At 51.7% G+C, this 22573-nt stretch overlaps 1 protein-coding gene across 5 annotated transcripts in view; it reads left to right on the top strand.

Moving 5' to 3' along the window:
* The window catches only part of PTPN21 (protein tyrosine phosphatase, non-receptor type 21), a 78845-nt gene that overhangs the window by 43774 nt on the left and 12498 nt on the right, over positions 1-22573 (top strand). For 3 of the 5 annotated variants that reach the window (XM_027552670.1, XM_027552669.1, XM_027552668.1), the window contains 8 exons: positions 651-721; positions 2674-2761; positions 3162-3250; positions 5514-5601; positions 6745-6824; positions 15962-16022; positions 16633-16717; positions 20796-22099. In XM_027552670.1, the coding sequence (XP_027408471.1) occupies positions 651-721; positions 2674-2761; positions 3162-3250; positions 5514-5601; positions 6745-6824; positions 15962-16022; positions 16633-16717; positions 20796-22099 (1866 nt within the window). The other 2 variants (XM_027552672.1, XM_027552671.1) reach the window with 2 other exon arrangements.

Genomic DNA, 22573 nt, shown 5'->3' with positions numbered 1-22573 from the left:
CAGCAATTTAGAGTAGATGACAAAAAGACCCTGCTTTCTACTTTTTAAAGTCAATACTGGTGGGATTGACAGGTGTTGCAACACCTGTAGGAAGTGGTGCGCTGCTCTGACTGTCACACAGCCAGCCAGGGAATGCAGGAGGTGCCATTACGTGCTGGGCTTGGAACTGGCTGATGAATGTTAACAACCTGAAATAACCCATCTGTAACTCTCTGGGGGCTTCTCAGGTGGCCCAGTGGTAAAGAATCCACCTGCCAAGCAGGAGACGTGGGCTTGATCTCTGGATTGGGAAGATCCCCTGGAGAAGGAAATGGCAACCCACTCCAGTGTTCTTGCCTGGAAAACCCATGGACAGCGGAGCCTGATGGGCTACATTCCATGGGGTCGGAAAGAGTTGGACACAACTTCGCAACTAGTCAGCAGCAAGTTTCTCTGGGATGAATTGAGAAGGCAGGGCAAGTGTTTTGGCTTTTGAGCAGAAGCCACTTAATTCTCAGAAAGGTCATGATTATGTCCTTTAGTGAAGCTCTCAGATACTGATTCTAGCCCTAGTTTTGCCTGCTGGGGACAAGAGTCAATAACAGTAGCACAGATTCCTCCTAAGAAATTTGAGTGATTTGTTTCCATACTACTGTCGTGTGTTTTTCCAGGAGTGGTTACAGGATGAAAAAGTGTTGGAAGAAGCAACCCAAAAAGTGGCCTTACTGCATCAGAAATACAGGTAACGCTGAGAAGTGGGGACAGATTAGGACTCGTGCCTGTTTCAATTTGAACCCTGGGTTGACAGCATTAAATGTGGACCTTTACTGCTGCTGCTGCGCCTACTCTAGTTACCCAGCTCTCCCCACCTGGGCAGAGCTCTCACCGCCTGCCCAGCGCTCTTCCGAGCACTTCCCCATATTAACCCATCTGTTATTCACGTTGTGTCACTGATGAAGCTGAGAAAGCTGAGAGCGGCCAGCCCCTGAAGGCTGCCCGTCCTTCCTCCCACGCACTGAAGGTTTGGGCGGTGGCCCGGCCCTGTGCAGGTTAACCAAGATTAGAGAGATTTGTTTTCCTTTGTGGCAGATGTGGTGTTCTGGGTCTGCCCCCAGCCTCACCGCCGCCTTGGAAGCCGTCTCCCTGTCCTCTAGGCAAGCTGTGCTGAGAGCAGCGGGCTTGTTGCTCTGGCCCCTGCTTCTGGGCAGATCCTGGTCTTTGAGAGTGAAGCTGGATGTGTTTTCTGAAAACCCTGTCCTGGAGAACGCTAGGTTTTACGCTAAACCAAGTGCCACTCAGCTCCAAGTACTTTATGTATCATCAAATTCTTAATAACGACTCTTTAAGGTAAATGTTATTATCTCCTTACAGATTGGGAAAATCAAGTTCACAAAGACTATAAATAACTTGCCCAAAGTTACATGTGGTAGAGGTGGGATGTGAACCCAGGTCTGTCTAATTATAACCTATTGTTCACCCCTTCCTGTTAAAAATAACCTTTTGCCTTTAGTCTGTCCCCACTCAAATCCAGACAGTCACTCACAAAAGATTAATTCTCCTAAAATAGCTCTTTCTACTTGTCTCCCCTCCTCTCCTCGAGTGTTCGTGAATCTTCTCGCTTTCCACCAGCCTGAGTTCATCACCCCTGAGATTAAAGGCTTCTCACAAGTTGGTTCAATCCTGCCGTTCCAGCTCTATCTTCTGCTGTCCAAATGAACCCATTTTTTTCAGCATAATTAATCCTTCGGGCACACCTTGCTCTATCTTTTGTTATTTTCATTCATTCATCTGTGCATCTCCTTCAAAGATAATTTAGTGCTGCTATTCTGTTATGAGGCGAGTGCTCAATGCTGTGGCACAAAGATGACTAGAACCGTGACCTGCCAGAGTCTTCAGGGGTAGGCAGTGCAGCCCAGTGTCATGGCAGTTCACAGTTCTCATCGTGAGTGTGGGGGAGAGGCGTGCACAGAAGGTGGTGGGTCTGTGTAGCGCAGGGCAGTCCCACAAGGTGACCAAGAGGGTGCGCAGGCTGAGTCTTGATGGCTTCAGGGGTTGGCCAGGCGCACACGTGGGTGATAGTTGGACCAGGAGGCACGATTAGCACGTGCAAAGGCTCGGAGGTGCAGGGGAGCGTGGCATGTTCAAAGACACAGAGAGTCTGGGGTGGTCGTGGTGGGGGTACCTTGTGGGTGTGTGGAGCAGCAGAAGGTGAGGTTGGAGAGGAGGTGTCCATGCATTGGGCGCCTTCTCTGCCCACACTGCCTTCCCGCCTACCTGCCCACCCTCGTCACGCTGTCACCGAAGCCGGCTGCTAACCCTTCCTCGCCCCACTCACGGTGTGGCGCTCAGCACACAGTGCTGAGTACTCTCTGACACTGTGGTGGTTTGGAGAGAAGTCTGGCTCTCCCTGAAGTCTTCTTGGGAGGTTGTTTTACTTCCTGCATTCCCCCTGGCCTGCCCCCAGGCCACGGGGTCGGCCCTGACACCCAGCCCTCAGCATTCAGCACAGTGCTCTTGCGTGTAGTTGATTCTCAGTAAAAATTGGTGGGTTGACGTAACTAATCACAGACGCTTAGAAACTGGAAACGTTTCTAACGCTTTATGCCCGATTGAGACGTAGTTTTTCGCAAACAAGCTCTTCTGAAATTTTTTTAGTCTGTGAACAGTCTGTCTGACAGATCTCTCGGGTTGCAGGGGCCTCACAGCTCCTGACGCGGAAATGCTCTACATGCAGGAGGTAGAGAGAATGGATGGCTATGGGGAAGAGAGCTACCCTGCCAAGGTAAGCGAGGCCCGAAGACGGGGCCCTCCGAAGCGCGCCTGAGTCGTCCCAGCAGGTTAGCAGGGAGGCCAGGGACGCTGCGCTGCCCGAAGCCCGAGATGTGCAGACATTTGGAAATGTGAAAGCTGAGGTCCTCGTGGCCGAAGTTTTCTCGCAAAAGAGATATTCCTGTTTTGTCGTTTGTTCTTGGAATTACTCTTGGAATAGAATTCCTTAAGGAGCCCAACTGTTTTTCATATGTGTTTCCAGGGTGACACATTTATACCTTGCAGACTTTCCCCCTCAGGGGAGGTCTCCCAAGCCTTTTCCACATGGGACACAAGAGTGGGGGTAGGTGGGCCCCTGGGGCCCCGTGTCTCTGCCGCCCCCAGTGTTTCCTTGTCCGCTTTCTCCTCCCTAGGACAGCCAAGGCAGCGACATATCCATCGGAGCGTGTCTCGAAGGCGTCTTTGTGAAGCACAAGAGCGGGAGGCCCCCTGTGGTATTCAGGTACTTTTCTTTCTGTGCACTTTTGTGGCTCCTGTAGGTGATTGGGTTTTGATCCCTGTGCTAATTGTACTGCTCACAAGTAAGTGTCTCCCAATGGAAACATGCCCTTCTTAGAATAAAATTGCACCTGACCACAATAGTTATAAGATACTTAATTCAAAACTAAATTGCAGAAAACTGTTTATAATGGTGGCCTGCTTAGGAAATGTTTAAAGACATGTGACCCTTTTCTTACCATATGGAGGCCATTCTTTGTGTGTGAATTTTTCTTTTCTTTTCTTTTTTTTTCTATGTGAAGTATGAGTATTTATTTCAGGGTTTAGATCCCAGTCGATTTCAAAAACAAAATCCGATTTCTCTCCTCAGTAGCTGAGGCTTGCATGTTAGGATGAGTTCCTGGAGGCTGAAGGGCTCTGTGCCCTTAGAAACACGTTTCATCAGGTTCAGCATAAAGTCCCTGGTGCCCACTGTACCCCAGCCTTAGGGGAAAGAAACAAAATTCACCACTGTGGGGCTGAACAAACGCACACGCACTCATGTAAATGAGCAGCGCATTTTTCATTTGAGCTCTGGTTTCCCCGGCTATTTCTCATGGGAAATCTAGGCTTTCCCTGATTCTAGTTGGAACCAAAATTCCTAAAATACCAACATTTAAATTACTTTTTGTAATGTAGATTTTTCTTCTCTTGATTATAAAAAGAGTGGTACTCTTCATTTGTGGAAATCTTAGAATGTAGTCTAGTCAGGAGGACAGAGGACAGATGGCAGTGTGCTAAGCGTGGCTGGCTTGCAGCAGCGAGATTTCAGGCGAAGGCAGTTCCCTTTGCAGTATTCTGTGTCCCTTCACTTCCTTTGCTCTCCTGCCTTTGGGGGTCTGAACGATTCTCCCTGGTGATTGTGACCATGGAGCGTGTGCCCAGCTTGGGGAACAGGTCCTCGCTCTTGGACCGTCCTGCCCTGGCTCAGGTGGCTCCCGAGGGCAGTTGCTCTCAGGTCCCCAGGCTGCTCACTGTCCGCCCAGCACGCTCAGTTGCAGGGCAGGGGGCAGAGATGGATCTGGCTGGCACCGAAGGGAAGGACCCTGACATTGCTCGAAAGGTCACAGGAACATGGGAGACATCCCCCTGGGCTTCCTTTACCTCACTGGATAGGAAGTTCTAAAATGCCTTCTTTAATATGACACTCATAATCTTTCGGTTTAGCAATTAGAGGCTTCCCTGAAGGTCCAGTGGTCAAGACTCTGCACTTCCAACGCGTGGGGCTTGGGTTTGACCCCTGGTCAGGGAACTAAGATCCCACATGCTCTGTACGCAGTGCATCCAGAAAATTAAAACACAAAAGCAATGAAGTACCAAGTTATTGTGAATGAATTTTATTTATTTCAATAAACTTAAATCTAATAAGACAGAGAAGGATAAAGGGGTAAAATTTTTTCTTCCAGACCTGTTTTCCCTTTGTAAAAATTATGCAGTGTGTAATAAGATATTAATATATAAAACCTTAACATGCTAAAATACAGTTAGAAAGGTCAGAATTGGAGTTTGAATCCTGGTGAACACCCCCAGAATAGTTCACTCTTCGGGCTCCCAGCATCTGAACTTTCTGTTGGCCCTGCTTCACCAGCTTTGTAGAGCATCTCTGCTCCACTTCGGGGTCTTATTTTGCCCTGTGTACCAGAAGGTAATAATGCTTGTTAGGTCTGTGCTCTCCACCCGCCAGAGCCCCTCTGAGGGCGGCGCTGCCCCTCGCCCATCTTCGTGCCCCAGGACCGAACACAGGGTGCCCGGTATCGTCACAGCGGGTGCCCGCTAAAGCATTTGTTGAATGAACGAAGGCAGCTGAGAGTGGGATATTTGATCAAACTAGTCCAGCAAACGAGGATGAGTAGAGTTTACATTTTTATGTATTTATTTTGGCCTAGCCGTGCAGCATGTGGGATCTTAGTTTCCTGACTGGGGATCAAACCCTTGCCCCCTGCATTGGAAGCGTGGGGTCTCAACCACTGGACCCCCAGGGAAGTCCTGAGCTTACACTTCTGAATACTCTGCCTCTGTTTTAGTATACATGTGTTACTTTTTGTACCTCTGTGTTGTCACTTCAATTATAAAATGCATGCTAGCCAGTTAAAGCCCTGTTTTCTTCCTAAAATGATAAAAAATAATAGGTTATACATTAAGCTCAAAAAGGAAAAAAAATCTTATCTTCTGTCTCTTAGTAAAAATCTGAGTACTTATATGACCATTTTCTGCTTGTTGTTCTTCAGGTGGCATGATATTGCTAACATGTCCCACAATAAGTCCTTTTTTGCATTAGAGCTGGCAAATAAAGAGGAGACCATCCAGTTTCAAACTGTGAGTAAACATTAAGAATCTGCATGGACTGTTTTTCCTAAAAGTTAACATTTCTGTGTGTATGTTTGGGGGAGTAGCTTTAAAATGATAGTTTTTCATAGTTTATGAAAAATAAAATTTTATTCTTTGTAACATTTTGCGTAATCGCATTTAGCAAAGTTGCTCAGTAAATACTGTTGAATGAATTGAGTCTTTGGATAAATACTCAGTTTATTCAGTATGATTAGGATGACCTTTAAATTACATACATAGGCTCAGCTATAAAGAATCTGCCTGCAGTGCAGGATACGGGGTTCGATCCCTGGGTCGGAATGATCCCCTGGAGGAGGGCATAGCGACCCACTCCAGTATTCTTGCCTGGAGAACCCCATGGACAGAGGAGCCTGTATGGTCTGTGGGGTCGCACAGAGTCGGACACGACTGAGCGACTAAGCACACAGGAGCACAAGTAGGGAAGAAAGGAAACACTGGCATCTTGGCTCCCACTGATACGAATAGCTCTGTAGAAATACTGTTTCACAGTTACCTTTACTCTCTTGACAAAAGCCATGAGTCTGAGTTACTTCTTTTAAAAATGTCTTTGAGTATCTGTTTGTCAATAATAAAATGTTTTGTTTAGTCACATCTTTGAGTAATAATAAAAGATGACATTTTCATAATTTAAATATTTCTAAGTCATCCAGAAACTGTTACTATAAGAATCATACTATTGAGAGCTTTTTGTTGGTCTTCATAATTTTTTTTTAAGGTACTGAAACTTTTATTAAACCCTTGTTAGACACCACACTTTGAGCCAAGCACCCTATGTACACTTCCCCCAAAAGTGTGAAAGTGAAGTCACTCAGTCGTGTCTGACTCTTTGCGACCCAGTGGTCTGTAGCCTACCAGGCTCCTGTGTCCATGGGATTTTCCAGGCAAGAATACTGGAGTGGGTTGCCATTTCCTTCTCCAGGTGGTCTTCATAGTTTGAATCCTAATTACAACATTCATATGAGGAGTGCAGTGGTAGAAAATGCAAGAATCACCGTGTGTTAGAAGTGACTTTGGTATACCATGTCACCCGTGTCTGTCTTGTTCTCAGATGAGGTCTGTATCAAGTTGTAGATGTCCTTTGCTTTACTTCGTGCGTCTTTTGTTTGCTAGGAAGACATGGAAACAGCAAAATACGTCTGGAGACTCTGTGTTGCGCGACATAAATTTTACAGACTAAATCAGTGCAGCCTGTAAGTATACCCTGCCCGTGGATACTGGAAAATGATGCCCTTAAAAGTTTTCATCCTGAGCTATAGGGTATCATCTATAAGGGCAATTTTTTTTAAGAAGATAACTTTTGAATGACATTTTTATAATAATCTCTTTGCTTTTGTATGTTAAAATTTTATTTCTCAGTTATTTTTCATTTTAGCTTTGGACCAACCTCTAGTATCTACAAATAGGCCTCTAAGATTTCTTTCAACTAGTAACACAATTATTCTAATTCTTGAAAGCTAAAAGGAAAAAAAATTTTTTTAATCAACACTTTGAGTCATAAAAGCTCATTCAGCTCTTCCAGCCATTTGAAGAATTTACACCTCTTCTTAATGTACATTTTTCCTAGCCCCATGGGTCTGCCCCTTTCTGCTGGGTCATTCCTGTCAGGACGCAAACATGCTGTCACATTTTACCTCTAAACACATCTTCTCCGTTTCCACATCCCTGTAGCCCCAGTGCTGTATCTTTCTTCTTTTCTCTTGGAAAGAGTTGCATCATCTTTCTCTCTCCCCTCCCTCCCACCGTTTCTCTTAAGCCACCTCCTCACTGACGCCCCTGTCAGAGTAACGGAGACTTTCACCCAGTGGCCATTTGATGAGCTCTTCACTTGAGTGCTGGGCGGCACCAAACCCCTGCCTGCGCCTTCCTCCCTGCACCCCGATCGGTGCTCCTCCTTGGCTGCCAGGACCCTCTTCTGCTTTTTCTCTTTCTGAGGCTGTTTCTTCTCCGTGCTCCTCCTTGGCTGCCAGGACCCCCTTCTCCTGCCTTTTCTCTTTCTGAGGCTGTTTCTTCTCCGTGCTCCTCCTTGGCTGCCAGGACCCTCTTCTCCTGCCTTTTCTCTTTCTGAGGCTGTTTCTTCTCCGTGCTCCTCCTTGGCTGCCAGGACCCCCTTCTCCTGCCTTTTCTCTTTCTGGGGCTGTTTCTTCTCCGTGCTCCTCCTTGGCTGCCAGGACCCCCTTCTCCTGCCTTTTCTCTTTCTGGGGCTGTTTCTTCTCCGTGCTCCTCCTTGGCTGCCAGGACCCTCTTCTCCTGCCTTTTCTCTTTCTGAGGCTGTTTCTTCTCCGTCACCTTGGCTGCTTTCACCCCCGGACCTCTTCTCGTCTACACTCACCCTGTAGGGGATTCGGCCTGACCTGGTTCGTAGCAGCATCTGTACCTACAGTGCACCTGACTTTGTCGCTAGCCTGTCTTCCCGAGAGCTCTCCACTCGCACCCCCGGCTGCCTCCTTGGCATCTCCACTTGGGTGCCTCACAGGCTTGTCCGATTTGGTAAAGTGCCTAAAGCCAGACTCTCTGCCCACGGCTCGCCTTCCTGCCCGAGTTTGCTGCTCCTGCTCCTGCCTGTTTGCTCAGGCGGCGGCAGAGCACAGGCACCGCCAGCCCGGGAGCTAGAACTCCTCCTCATTCCTGCTTCCCTTCCCTGCCACGCGGAGTTCGTCCCTGCGCTCCGCGAACTCTGTACCTTCAAAATGTCTCTCAATCGGGCCATCTTGACGCTCCTTCAGCAGGTAACTTGGTGCCGGCTGCCCTGGCTCTCACCTGGAATACTGCTGCAGCTCTCTGGCTGTTTCTGGGCCTCCCTGCCTGTAGCCGACTCTGCATCGTCAGCCGGAATCCTCTCACTCTGCCTAAGGCCCTGCACTGACTCGCCCTCGTCCTTGGAAGCGCAAAGCCGCGTGTGCGCTGTGCTTGCCTGGTTCCACTGTTCCCTCTGCCCTCCTTGCTCACCCACTCCAGCCACACTACTATCCTTTCTGGTCTGTGAGCGTGCCCTCTGTCCGTCCGACCCCCTCCCCTCCCCAGTCTTCACGTACTGGCCCCTCATTGCATCAGGGTCTCTTAAGAGGTGCCCTTCATCAGCGGTTTTTTTGTTTGTTTTAAATATTTATCTGGCTGTGCCGGGTCTTAGTTGTGGCATGTGGGATCTAGTTCTGACCGGGGATCGAACTCAAGCTCCCTGCATTGTAAGTGCAGGGTCTTAGCCAGGGGCCCCCAGGCAAGGCCCAGAGAGGCGCTTCTTGACCACCCCGGCACCCGTCTCCATCTGCTACCTGTTTCCCCTTCATGGCCCGCAGCCCCCTGATCTGGGTAACCCCTCTCTGTGGTCTGCATCCCCTCCCAGCCATCCGCCCTCGGCCTGTCTGTAGAGCCCAGACCGCGCCCCTCTTGTTAACCCCTGTATTCCCGGTGCTGAGCAAGGGCCTTGCTCCCCGGGGGCCTTGACGGATTTGCCGAGTGAACGCGGGGAAGCGAGTGTTACGCGCCCTGCCCTGGGATGTGTGTGGTGCTGTCAGAGCCCTTGGGAGAAGGGTACCTAACCGGATGCACAGGCTCGGAGAGGCTTCCCGGCAGAAGGCCACGTGAAGCAGAGCGGTTCCGCTCCTTCCCCACCCCTGTTCTTGAAGCCCTGCCCTCTGCTCCAGCTCACCAGCTGGCCCCCAGTTGGCCTGCTGGCCCTGTTGCGCCTGCTCTGGGCAGTCTCCTTAACCGATGAGCCAAACGTGCAGCTTTGCTTCCAGTCATCGCTCAGGCCCACGTCTGTGCTGTCCTCGCCTCTAGCCCGCCTCCTCCGGGCCTAGTGCCCCGCCGAGCCTCCGTCCTGGCTCCTAGGGCCCTCGGTCCCTGCCCTGCCGGTGCCCCTCACGGCCCCAGGCCTTCGCCGGGCGCCCGCCCTCCTGTTCTCAGGCGGGCTCACCCTCATTCCTGCAGATCCAGAGTGAGCGCTGCTGCCCGGCCGCCGCGCGGTGCCTGTCGCGTACCGCGCTCAGTGCTGCTTTTCCTAGCGCTTATCACGTGGTTCAGTCGGCGCTTCCTGTGTCAGGCGCCATGTGGCCCGCCTTCGTCTCCTCTGGCTTCACAGCAGCCCGTCTGCACTGTCCAGGTGCCCATTCACAGGGACGCTGTGGAGATAGACAAGCGCGGACTCGCGCCCTGCCACGCGGCTGGCAGCTGGGAGCAGGGTCGGGAGTCCGGGCCGTGGGCCCTGCCCGGGCCGAGCCTCGCGGGCCCGGCGCGTCCGTCCGCCGGGGCTCGGGGCGCAGGGCTCCTCCCTCGAGTCTTCAGGCCCGGGCGTCCGGCGGGGCCGGGGCCGGCTTCCGAGTGACGAGCCTGAAGCAGGCTCGGGAAGTCCGGGGGACGAGCCGTCCTGCTCCCCGCCGCCGTCCTTTCATTCCTGACGGAAGGACGGCTTGTACCTTAGGGCCCGTTAAGGAGAGGCGCTCCCCGGTTCATGGGCCCCAGTGTGAAGGAGCAGCGGTGCGAAGAGAAATAGGCAGGCCCGGCTTGGGGCCGGGAAGGACGTCCGCTGGGGAGGACCATCCAGCAATTAATTAGCCCTGAGGCCCCGGGTTCCCTGCATCCCCGTTCCCTCCACCGTCCTTTCATATGAGATGAGTCCCGCTGCTTCTGCCGCCGGGGCCGCGGAAAACGCGAACCCCCAGGGGCACCGGCCTCCTTCCCCGTGGCCGCCGCCACCTCTGCCTGCTGCGGGGCTCGGGGCTCCCGCACCTTTGTGTGAGGAGGGCGCCCCCTTGCGGCGGGCTTCGCTGCGCCGGGGTCCCGGGCGGTGGCATCTGGGGCTCCTCCGCACCGGGCTGTTACCGGCGTGGGTGGCAATGCTTTGTGTGTATACGTGTGCTACGCTCAGAGCAGTATGTGTGCAGTCTCCTGGGCCACAGCCCTTTCGTAGATGTAAAGCCTTTCATAAGTTTAAGAGTATTCGTAATAATGAGCCATCATTCCCTCAGTTCACTTCTCCCCCCTGCCCTGGAAATTGATGGAGCATCAGTCATTTGAAATAAACCATAAGATAGAATCTTTTTCCAGTAGGCATCCCTGTTGGTTGGTGGTTAATACCTTTTTAAAAGAGTTTTTTGGCAAATCACCCCTTGGTAACAGTTTTAAAGTTCAGAAGGAAAATAAATAATTTATGTGTGTGTGGGGGGTAAATGACTCAGTCTTAGCTCATTTTTTAAAAATAATATTACTATTTATTCCCAAATATAAATAAAACCACATTTATATTAGATCCTCATTTGAATATGTTACATTTGTATAAGGAAAATGAGTATTTTTAAAATGAAATAATTATATGTAAAGGTCTATTTTCTACATTTTGCTTTTAATTTCCATACGTGTTAAATCATGGAAGTCCATTTTCATGAACTATTGCTATGAAATAATTTACGATGGAAGATACGCTCTTCATTCTACAGGAAGTGAATGTAGCACTCGATCCCCAGGTGAAGAGAAATGAATTCTTTTTTTGGTTGTGCTTGGCCTTCGTTGCAGCACTTGGATTTAGTTGGCCTGTGACATGTGGGCTCTTAGTTCCCCGACCAGGGCTTGAACTGGCCCTCCTGCATGCAGAGCCAGCCCCTGGACCACCAGGGGAATCCCTCTCTTTGCTTTTTTAATTTATAGTGTGAGGATAATGTGAGTTTTATTTAGCATTTCTTTAGAGTTGGAATAGGAATTAAATGAGGTAGTGACAGTTTCTTAGGTCAAATGACTTCTCTCCCCTTCTCTGCCACCCCAAGCCCCAGACCCATTCATGCTATCATTGACCTGTTGAATTTGCATGAGAAGAATCAGAGGGAAAAGGAATCTTGAGAGGGTGCTTGGTGTGTGGGAGGCTCTTTCTCTCCTCTCTGGGGAGAGCGGGGGAAGGGGAGTCTAGTGTCCCCAAACCTGCAAAGCCGAGTGGCAGAAGTTTCCACAGACTTTCTCTAGAGGAGGAGGTTGAATTCCTGTCGCCAGTGGGCTCCTTGCTCAGCCTTGTCAGCATTGGCGAGTGTTCCTGCAGTTTAAGGCTACTGGCAAATATAGCAGCCAGTCTGTTCTGGAGACTTCTGTGATCAGGAGATGCACTGGCCCTGCCCGGAGGGAGCTGGGGCTGTCCCCCTTCTTGGCCTACTGCAGGGTTTTTGAAGACACTGTGAGAAGCCTGGAAGAAGAGAAAGCCCCTGTCCCATTAAAGGAAGATCACTGAGGTCAATATTTTCTGGGTATTTCCACTAGCCAACATATTTTTTGTGCATCAAAATTTCACTCCTCTATAGCTTGAAATATACAAGAAACAAAGCTCACAAAGCAAAAGTCAGCTCTTGGAAATTTACTGTCTTTATAGCTCAAGTGTAAGTTGTAAGTGAAAGTTACTTGCACAATCATGTCCAACGCTGGGAGTCCATGGACTGCAGCCTGTCCTGCTCTTCTGTCCATGGAATTTTCCAGGCAAGAGTACTGGAGTGGGTTGCCATTTCCTTCTCCATGGGATCTTCCTGACTTGTGGATTGAACCTGGGTCTTCTGCATTACAGGTAGATTCTTTACCAACTGAATCACTAGGGAAGCCCAAGTGAAAGTCGCTCAGTCATGTCCGACTCTTTGTGACCCCATGGTCTATACAGCCCATGGAATTCTCCAGGCCAGAATACTGGAGTGGGTAGCCATTCCCTTCTCCAGTGGATCTTCTTGACCCAGGAATTGAGCTGGGGTCTCCTGCATTGCAGGTGGATTCTTTACCAGCTGAGTCACAAGGGAAGCCCAAGAATACTGGAGTGGGTAGCCTTTCCTTTCTCCAGTGGATCTTCCTGACCCAGGGGTTGAGCCGGGGTCTCCTGCATTGCAGGCGGGTTCTTTCCCAGCTGAGCGTCAGGGAAGCCCAGATTGTAAGTGCTTAGCCGTAAGCATCCATTGCAGTCCTCACTCACTGTCTCCTTCACTTGTTCAGCACACATTTGGCAGCTTCCTTGTGTGCCAGGCACCAGTGGCACAATGGTGTGTCCTTTGCCTCGGTGGAGCCCATGTGTCTGTTGGGGTGGGGAGGGGGCGTCAGGTAATCAGCTATTAGGAGCGTGTGCTCAGGAATCTGACAGACCCGCCCGGTTCTGATGCCAGTTCTGCTTATTTGCCATGTGACCAGGAACAATTTACTTAATCTAAATATCCATTTCCTTATCTGTAAGGAAAGATACCACCAGCTTCCTTCTCAGGGTTGGTGTTTGGATTCCCCGAGGTAATCGTGTATAGCCTTTCGCACTGTTTCAATAAGTAATGTCATTTGTTTTACTTGGGCTAGCAACCTTTTCTTCTTGTGTCTTCTCCAATACACACATTCCAGTGATTTCCAGCCCCCCCGAAATCTTTAGCTGTCTCATTTTTAGAAGCACCCACCAGCATAGTAACTGCCCCTAAACACTACCAACTGTTCACCGTTCTCTCTTGTGTACTCAGTTTAGCTGGTCTCCTAGAAAACTGCTTTGACGAGGATTTTGGCAAGAAGAAAAAGGAGGTTAGAACATGTAGACCCGATGGAGAGGCTGCCTACGTCAGCTGGGCAGCAGGAAGACGTGCTGGTTTGTTTTTAGCAGAAGTGGCCTCTGCAGTGCCGCCTCCACCCTGGGGGCCGCCAGCAGGCGCCAGGATAGACCCCCGTGTGGGGTGCCGCCTCCACCCTGGGGGCTGCCAGCAGGCGCCAGGATAGACCCCCATGCGGAGTGCCGCCTCTGCTCCGAAGCTCACATCCTTGGGCTTCGTGTTTAACAGACTTTGTTTTTGTGTCCGGCTGGGCAACTCTGGACACCTCATTGGAAGATCCTATCAACGGCCATTTTCCTCATCTCTGTGTTTTGAATTTGTAGTCCTTTTAAGGTTTAGTCAATTTAGTGAGTCTCTGGACTAAATATAAACTTCAGAGGCCAACTAGGATGGCCTAAATCTAGCCCTGATGATGGAGAGTAAAGGAAAAATAAACCTCGAGGCTGCAGAATGCAGTGTCTTCAAGTCCTGAATGCTAAATTGAAGAATGTATTAACGTGCAGTTAAGGATCATCCCTGGTGGCCTGATGGTAAAGAATCCAGCCTGCCAGTGCAGAAGGGCTTGGTCTCTGTCCCTGGAGGGCTGCAGTCCACGGGGCAAAGTGTCAGACACGACCCAGCAACTGAGCAACAGCAGTGTGCAGTTAAGGAGCGTTTTAAAAGAGAACTGACACGCACTAACACGTGTGCAATAGATGGTGGGAATCCTCTGTGACTCAGGAACTCAGACCGGGGTTTGATCATGATGCAATTGGGTTTGATCATGATGACAACTGTGACCTCTGTGACAACTAGAGGGGTGGGAGGGGGAGGGAGGCTCGAGCAAGGGGACGTGTGTATACCTGTGTCTGATCCATGTTGATGTATGGCGGAAACCATCACAATATTGTAATTACCTTTCAATTAAAAATAAGAGGGGAAAAAAGGCTCAGATACACCCTCCTGACTTTACTAATGTTTTACCAACTGATGTGGGTATTTTTGCAATCTAATGGAATTGACATCCATTTTATTTTTGTTGCATAATAATTACTGGCAGAATGGGAGCATCCTTTGGAATAGAGACATCTATTCTTCATCAACAATCTTAATTCATTCGAATGATAATAAAAGGAAGTTACTTTTAAAAATGTTTAATCAAAAAAAGTCAACTCATAAAAGCAGTTGCAGCTACTTGATAGTTCTATTAGGAGTAATTTTCTTTTACCTCAAAAATCTTGGAGAAGGCAATGGCACCCTACTCCAGTACTCTTGCCTGGAAAATCCCATGGACAGAGGAGCTTGGTAGGCTGCAGTCCATGGGGTCGCTAAGAGTCGGGCATGACTGACTGACTTCACTTTCATTTTTCACTTTCATGCACTGGAGAAGGCAATGGCAACCCACTCCAGTGTTCTTGCCTGGAGAATCCCAGGGATGGGGGAGCCTGGTGGGCTGCCGTCTATGGGGTTGCACAGAGTCGGACACGACTGAAGCGACTTAGCAGCAAAAATCATATAAAAATTAGCTAATATTAAGGGATTTAATAGAAGAAATTAATTACAGTGCTGAAAATTTTTGAGACGAGACTTGAGGCTTGAGATGGTAAATTTACTGATTAAATGGAATTCATGTTCATTTTGTGATTATGGATTTTCTAATAATTAGTCCTTAGGAACACTGTAACCAAGGATGACATTTTTTGTAATCTGTTATTACATGTCACATAAGCTTCTGGGCCAGGAATAGATGCTCAAAGGTTTTTCAAAAAGAGCTTTGACAAAATTGCATCATGATCCAAACCCAAGAATCCTACGTGTATAGGTTCCTAGATCTTACTTGCAATAAAACTGACCACACACAAGAACAACAACAAAAATGCCTGCCTTTATCTTTAAAAGATAGATTCTGACAAAAGGAATTTTCTTTTTCTTATTTGTGACCTATGTTTATTCAAAGATGGAGCTTGCTCTGAAAAGCTTAAAATCTCAAATTATCTGATAAATGTTAGCCAGGACTCCTGAATACTTTTCATTTCTTTTTTAAAAGTACACTTAGAACCAGAGAGAAGTTTCTTGCAAAGGAAAGTAAATGGAGTTACCACCAGCCCACTGAACCAACGTTCCTACTCTTTTGCTCTCCCTACCTTAGTTTCTTAGAGGAAATATATATTCTTATGGAGAAGGGCATGGCAACCCACTCCAGTATTCTTGCCTGGAGAATCCCATCGATGGAGAAGCCTGGTGGGCGACGGTCCAGGGAGTCACAGAGTCGGACACAACTGAGCAGCTAACACACATACTCCTAAGTTTCCCAAGTTCCCAGCTTGTCTCTTGATCATGTGTGTGGTCCGAGGCTCACAGGCTCTCCATCAAAGGCACTCCATTGCTTCTGGCTGTGAGGCTGGCAGCTGGCGGTCCGTCCTGAGCGCTGAGAACGGAGGTGGTCAGCGCTGAGCCCAGCCCGCAGGAGAAGCGCGTTTGCGCCGTCTCTTCCCTGGGGTTGAGTCTGTGGCCCTCTGGCCTGGCGCCCCCTCCGCTCTGCTGCTGGTCGCTCCGGAGGGCCTGCCTGCATGGACCGGGGACAGCTCTTCCTGCCTGGCCCTGGGCTCGGCCAGGCGACCGACGGCTGCTCCGCGAGGCTCAGACCCTGGAGTGCAGCCGGGAGACCACCTGCCTTTTTTCTGATTGATGACTGGATGAGTTTGTCGCTTGGGAAGATTTATCCTTTACTTTCTTATTAGCATGTCTAGGAAGAGTGTGTGCATATGAGCACGTGTATATGTGTTTCTCAAAGACATGTCTTATTTTTACAGGCAAACTCAGACCGTCATAGTGAACCCAGTTAGGAGGAGGTCTTCTTCGAGGATGTCTCTGGTAAGAAAGAAGGAAAATTACAATTGCCTTTTTTTGTTTTAGTGCCGTTGCTTTCCTTAATAAAATACGCTTTTAGCAGTGTTCGTTTTTAGTTCGAACTGTTAAAGTATGCTGACATTTGACCAAAGAAATGGTGATTTTCTACAACTTAAGCCTAATATTTATATATGTAACATTTATTGTGTTATATATTTTAAAATATTAGGTCCAACCTAATACTAAAGATATTGACTATTAGCCAAGAGTAATCAGAAGTTAGTAGATATTTAAAATACTAGATGGTTTAGCTAATAAGATTAAAGATAGTACATATAAGTTTTTTCTAATTGATTGTTTATATAAGAATTCAGGAAATCTGTGTCTGTTCCTGCTTTCTTGTGCTGTCTGCTGCCTGATAACAGAGCATAGCGCTTAGCATTGCCTTTCTGGAAAACCCTGCAAAGGATAGATAGGGTAAGAGCTATAGGGTCTTGATATTTATTTTTCATATATGATACGTCAGGCTCCTTCAGAAGTTTCTCAGTGAAAAGAAAGAAGCCAGAAAAGAACTGTTTACACATATTCCATAGACGATGTGTTTTAACCCTGTTTCCAACTTTCCGATTCTTAGCCCAAGCCGCAGCCCTATGCCATGGCCGCCCCACCCCAGCTGCACTATAACGGACATTACACAGAACCGTACACCTCTTCCCTAGGTAAAGTACACCATTTCTGAAATGCCTTACAAAATTACTATAATTTGAATAAATCATGAAGGCTTGGAGACCTTGAAGCCAGGATAGTTTTTTGCCTGAAGTTATTACACAAATAACTTAAAAATTTAACTTCACAGAATTATTGTCACGATGATAGCCAACCTGTATTCATTAGAGTCAGTTTTTTGGGGGATATGGGTAGCAAACATGTAGTATCAGATTCTGATGCTCAGATCTGATCCTGAATTTGGCCCATGGGCACTCCTTCAAACTGGCTCCCAAGTCCTGTTAACGTGTGCCCCATGGGCTCTGAGCGCTTCTGTGATTTCTGGCCCGGGAGGTCCCAGGCTTGTTCTGTGTTTTTTCCTGCCTGAGACCTTCCCATTGTAAACGATTATTTTCCTCTATTTATGTTTATCTTTCAAATGATGGGCATATTGAGTTATGTGAAGACAGGGCCTCTGAAGCTGTATCTCCAGCATTCATTTTACAAGCATTATTACTTTACTCTGTCCACAAGGCTCTGCTGTAAAGGCGGGGAGATGGATGCAGAGAGGTAATTCCACATCTTAAGAAGCTTAGATGTGGAAGCTAATAGAGGAGGATAACACAAGCACACAGATGACTTAGGCACAAAGGGAACAGGCATGTTGTGACGAGCGTGAGCTGGGCAGTCTGAGAAAGGCTTCCTGGAAAGAGGGGTGACTTCGAAAGGCGGGAGTGGCGAGCTCCCGGGTGGGGCCGCTGCCCCTGCTTTTGTGCGGGGGGTGACTGCGCCGGCACAGACGGCGAAGCGGGCGCTTGGACTCAGGCCCGCAGGGGACTGGAGGGCGGCGTGAGGGACCAGGAGGCGGGCGGTGGCGCGTTGTTGGCGCTGCGCCTTGTGTGTTGGGTGAGGTTCTCCGGGCGGGGGGTGGAGGGGCAGGGGGACGGATTCGACTGTGGAGTCCCAGAGTGTGCGCCTCGGGGGGTTGCTTTTACCTTCCTCACTGGCTTCTCCTCCTTCCCCTCTGCCCTCCTGTGGCTTTGACACCCGCCCCCCACGCCCGAAAAATCTCTCTTCTCTTCAGTGTGTTTCCTCCCCGGTCCTCTCTTTTCCTCTCTCTGCGAGCCTCCTAATGTCTTCCTCTCCCTCCAGACTGCGGTGTGAACTGTCTCTTCTTTCATTTTCTCCCCACTTCTGAGAGCGCTACTGTGTGCCCCTTCTGCTTACTGGTTCCCCTTCCCCTCCCGTCTGTGCTGCTCCGCCAAGCTGCCCTCGCGCAGGTCCCACGCACCCTCCTTCCCATCGGACCCCAGCGTTCCAGCCTCTTCAGCGCGCTGGATGCTCTCCGCTCCTGCCCCCTCGGTGCTCCCTGCCCCGGAGGTCTGCCGAGGGCCCGCTCCCTCCACAGGCATCCGGTTGATCTCCTCTCATCCGCAGTTGGGGTCTCAGCAAGGAGGAGGACTGTCTGCGTTCCCCAGCCCACCTTTATTCCTGAGCTCCGGCCCCACGTGTCCCCTGTCCAACGGCCTGGGGGCCATTCAGGGGGCCAGCAGGACCGCGGGCTGAGTGGGAGCACTCCTAACATTATCCGCTGCCACCGCTTGCTGCAGTGGCATCCTGGAGTTGAGCTTATCACCCTGCTCCATAAGGCCCTTTGCCAGGTTCCGTACTCCTTTACGGTGAAGTCACCCACTGGTTCCTGGGATTCCAAACTGTTTATAATGTTTCTTTTCTTTTTTTGCCTTCAGTACCCAGACAGTTGCAAATCCTCTTGCCTCTGATTAACTTCATGGAGCATCTGTTCCGTATCTCCTCCTCCCTATCCCTCTGCTCCTGCCAATGCAGTCTTTTTTTTTTTTTTTTTTTTGAGACCTCTCGTGAGTCGCTGCATCACAGGCACTGACGTCCTCAGTTCCCACCCTCCCCGGTTCATCTGACACTCAGTGGCCGGGCTCATCCCATTTCCCTGACGATCGTCCGTGTCTAGTGTTCAGCATCCTCTGAGATGCCCCTCTGTGCTCCTGTTCCAGGTCTCACCTCCTGCGCCCGCTCTGAGCTCTCTCCAGCCACAGGCTCCTCCAGCCACTCCATGTCTGCCAAGTCTCCCGGCTGCCCGCCCCGCTCTGTCACCCTCGGCGCCCTTTCCCTGCCTACCCCCTGCCCACACGCTTCCGCCGGATGGGCTGTGCTGTGCTTGGGCACAGACTCAAACTCCCATGGCTTCTTCGGGAAAGCGCACTCCTCCTTGGGTTACCCGCCCCCCTGCCCTGGCAGGAGGGCTCTGGGCCAGAGCCCCTTCCCTCTGGAAGGTTGGCCAGGGTGGCTGGAGGAGGAGGCAGGGGACTCTGTATCCTCTGTATCCTCTGCTCACATTCCCTTGACTCTGATTCCACAGGGAGGAGGGTGCCCCGAGAGCAGTCAGAGCCAGGGGGCCCGACTGCTGGTGAAACTGCACCTGCCGGCTCTCCAGGTCCCGAGTGCCGTGTGTCCTGGAGGTGTCCCTGACCCCATCGCTCAGCCCCAGCCGGAAGCGCTCCTTCCCTCCCCCAGCTCCTGTGACACTGGGCTCCTTCACTCGCTACACTTCCCTCCTTCAGTTGCAACACTTCCTTGGGTTCCCGTGATTTTTGTGCTTACCTTTCCCTTTTTCTTTGGATCCTAATCATTCCCTCCCCCCGCCCCCCGACTGCCCTGTTAGTTCTTAGCAGAGTCTTCTACACATCCGACTCATCATTGGATGGTTTGGGGGTGCGCAGAGCAGGACCAGCAGGTATCATGCTGGTCTAGACGGGCGGGGGTGAGGCTGAGCGAGCGCTGGCAGCTGTGAGGAAAGGGGGCTCCACAGATGCAGACCTCGGGGTGCTCGCAAGACGGGAGAAGCTCGGTGCGATCGCAGGGAGAGCACGAGCTGCCTCTGAGGCCCTTGTCTCCATGGCTGTGTGTGCCGCCGGAATAGAAGCCACGCCTGAGACGCTGGCCACTGTTCCCTTGGACAAAACCGTCATGAGGCTTTTGAGTCAGAAAAAGAATGTTTTTATCAGTGGCAACTATTCTCTGGTGTTCTTTCCATTGACGTGTTAGAAGTCACCCTGGGTAGTTTTCAGGTGAACTGCAGGCTGGACTGAAGAAGCAGGCCTCCTTCCAGCCCAAGCAGGCGCACACGCAGCGTCCGTGGACACGTGAGGTGCTCACTGTGACCCGTCTTACTCGGGCAGGGGCGGCTGTCTTTGCGGGGGTCTCCTTGGCTTCCCGCCCCTGCTGAGGTGTGCAGCTACCGGTGACACTCGAGGACCTCGTGAGGCTTAGATCCTGCTGAACTCCTTGCCCTGTTATCTTCATTCTGGAGGAATCTACACAGTCCGCCTTGAGTTTCATTTCAGGAAATGTTTACAGACAGCCGGTGCTTGAACTTGCTCAGCATCAGCAGGGCCACACACCTAGGGGTATTTCTGCTCTTAGCTCCCCCGATTTCTGGAAAGCCTGCTTTGTCTCTAGTAAAACAGTTTCACCAGCAGTCGGGCCCCCTGGCTCTGACTGCTCTCGGGGCACCCTCCTCCCTGTGGAATCAGAGTCAAGGGAATGTGAGCAGAGGATACAGAGGATACAGAGTCCCCTGCCTCCTCCTCCAGCCACCCTGGCCAACCTTCCAGAGGGAAGGGGCTCTGGCCCAGAGCCCTCCTGCCAGGGCAGGGGGGCGGGTAACCCAAGGAGGAGTGCGCTTTCCCGCAGAAGCCATGGGAGTTTGAGTCTGTGCCCAAGCACAGCACAGCCCATTTTGTGGGGGTGTAGTTGTACTCTTAATGCTGAGCATTGATTTGGCTGTTCTTTACTGGGTGTGAGGTCCTGAATCCCACTCTTGGAGCAGGCAGAACCACCCCATTCTGGAGGTGAGGAGGCGAGGCGCCCAGAAACCGCGCGTCCAGGGTCCGGCGGTGTGAGTAGAGCCGCCGGGTCCCTTCAGCCTGGAGTTTCATAAACGCCATCAGCATTCGGGCCGTCTCAGTGTTTGTCTTGAGTAATTGGTTCAGTTCAGTACATTCAGAAAAAAGCCTCATTATAAAATGCACGCTGTCTTGCCCCGCCCGCCCCCAGATAACCTCTTCGTGACCAACCAGAACGGCTTCTACGGTCACTCTCAGACCAGCCTGGATCGCGCGCAGGTGGAGCTCGGCGGGCGCGTCCGCAACGGCAGCGTGTACAGCGCGCACAGCACCAGCTCCTTGAATAGCCCGCAGCCCTACCTGCAGCCCTCGCCCGGGTCCTCGAACCCCAGCATCACGGGCAGCGACGTCCTGAGGCCCGACTACGTGCCCTCGCACCGGCACAGCGCCCTGATCCCGCCGTCCTACCGCCCGACCCCGGACTACGAGACAGTCATGAAGCAGCTGCAGCGTGGCCTGGCGCCGGCCGAGCGGCAGAGCCGCTCTCTGCGGAACCTCAGCCTGGTGTACAGCCAGCCCGAGATCCGCGAGCACGCGCGCCCGGGATCTCCACCCATGGCCCCCTGCGCCTTCAGCCTTAGCCACAGCTTCCACAGCCCGGCCCCCTACCCCTATGCCTCAGCGGCGGGGCGGCGCCCGGGGTTGGGTGCCGTGAGCGTGCCCGAGCTGACCAACGCGCAGCTGCAGGCGCGCGACTGCCCGGCGCCCAGCATCCTGAGGACGCAGGTGTACCGCCCGCCGCCCCCCTACCCGCACCCGCGGCCAGCCAACAGCACCCCGGACCTGTCCCGCCAGCCGCCCATCAGCAGCAGCAACCCCGACCTCATCACGCGCCGCGTGCACCACTCGGTGCAGACCTTCCAGGAGGACAGCTTGCCGGTGGCGCACTCGCTGCAGGAGGTGAGCGAGCCGCTGACGGCTGCCCGGCGCGCGCGGCTGCAGAAGCGCAACAGCGTCGAGCTGGCCGGCCTGGCGCACGGCCTCGAGGGCCTGCGGCTGCAGGAGAGGGCTGCACCGGCCCTGGCGGCGGGGGAGCGGGCGCTGCGGGCGGAAGACTGCGCCGCTGGGCTGCGGGGCAGCCTGCGAGGTGGGCACGGGAAGTCCCTGTCGGACGCCACCGTGCTGATCCACAGCAGCGATGAGGATGAGGACGAGGACCCCGAGGAGGGGCCCGCGCCGCCACTCGGCTCCCGGGGCGGCCGCCCCCCAGACGCCTCCCACGCCGCGCCCCTGGCCCCTGGGCCCCTGCACATCCTGGAGCCCCAGGCCCCAGGCGCCGCGCCTGGGGAGGGCCCGCGGCCCCGGCGGGACGGGCTCTTGTCGCCATCGGCGTCCGAGTCGGACCTTACCACGTCGGGGAGGTACCGCGCCCGGAGGGACTCCCTGCAGAAGAGGCCAGCGTCCGATCTCCTCTCCGCGAAGAAGAATGCAGTGGAAGGGCTTCCGCCTCTGGGGGTGAGCCGTGGGCCGTGCGGGGTGGGCGCGGGGGCCTCACCCCACAGCGTGGTGCCCCCTGCAAACCTGCCCTTCTCTGCACCGTCTGCCCTTTGTCCGTCTTGTCTTTGACTTCCGCGAGTTCTTAAAGCTTTTTCTTTTGAACTCCTTTCAAACAGACCCGTAGCCCAGTAGACACATACATTTTACTCTATTTTGGCTTTATTATGGAACACTCTTGAGTTTGGTTATCTTTGGAAATGATGGGGATTGACTAGAATCTTGGTGACATTGCTAGAGATAAGGCTTAGACCCAGGGAAAGGTGAACGTAGGGGGCTCTGTGGAGTAGGATAGGAGCAGTGGATGGGCGTCTCCAGAAGGTGGTGCCAGGGGAGAGGAGTGAGGATTTCACGACTTGGGCCAAGACTGCCTTGGGAGCCACCGGTAAAAACAGCCTGCAGCTCAGTGGGCTCCTGTGGGGTCAGCGAGGCTCC

The sequence above is a fragment of the Bos indicus x Bos taurus genome, chromosome 10 (assembly GCF_003369695.1).
Source record: "Bos indicus x Bos taurus breed Angus x Brahman F1 hybrid chromosome 10, Bos_hybrid_MaternalHap_v2.0, whole genome shotgun sequence".
NCBI classification, from domain to species: Eukaryota; Metazoa; Chordata; class Mammalia; order Artiodactyla; family Bovidae; genus Bos; species Bos indicus x Bos taurus.
The sequence above is the reverse complement of the archived record's forward strand: the minus strand, read 5'-3'. Positions and strand labels throughout refer to the sequence as shown.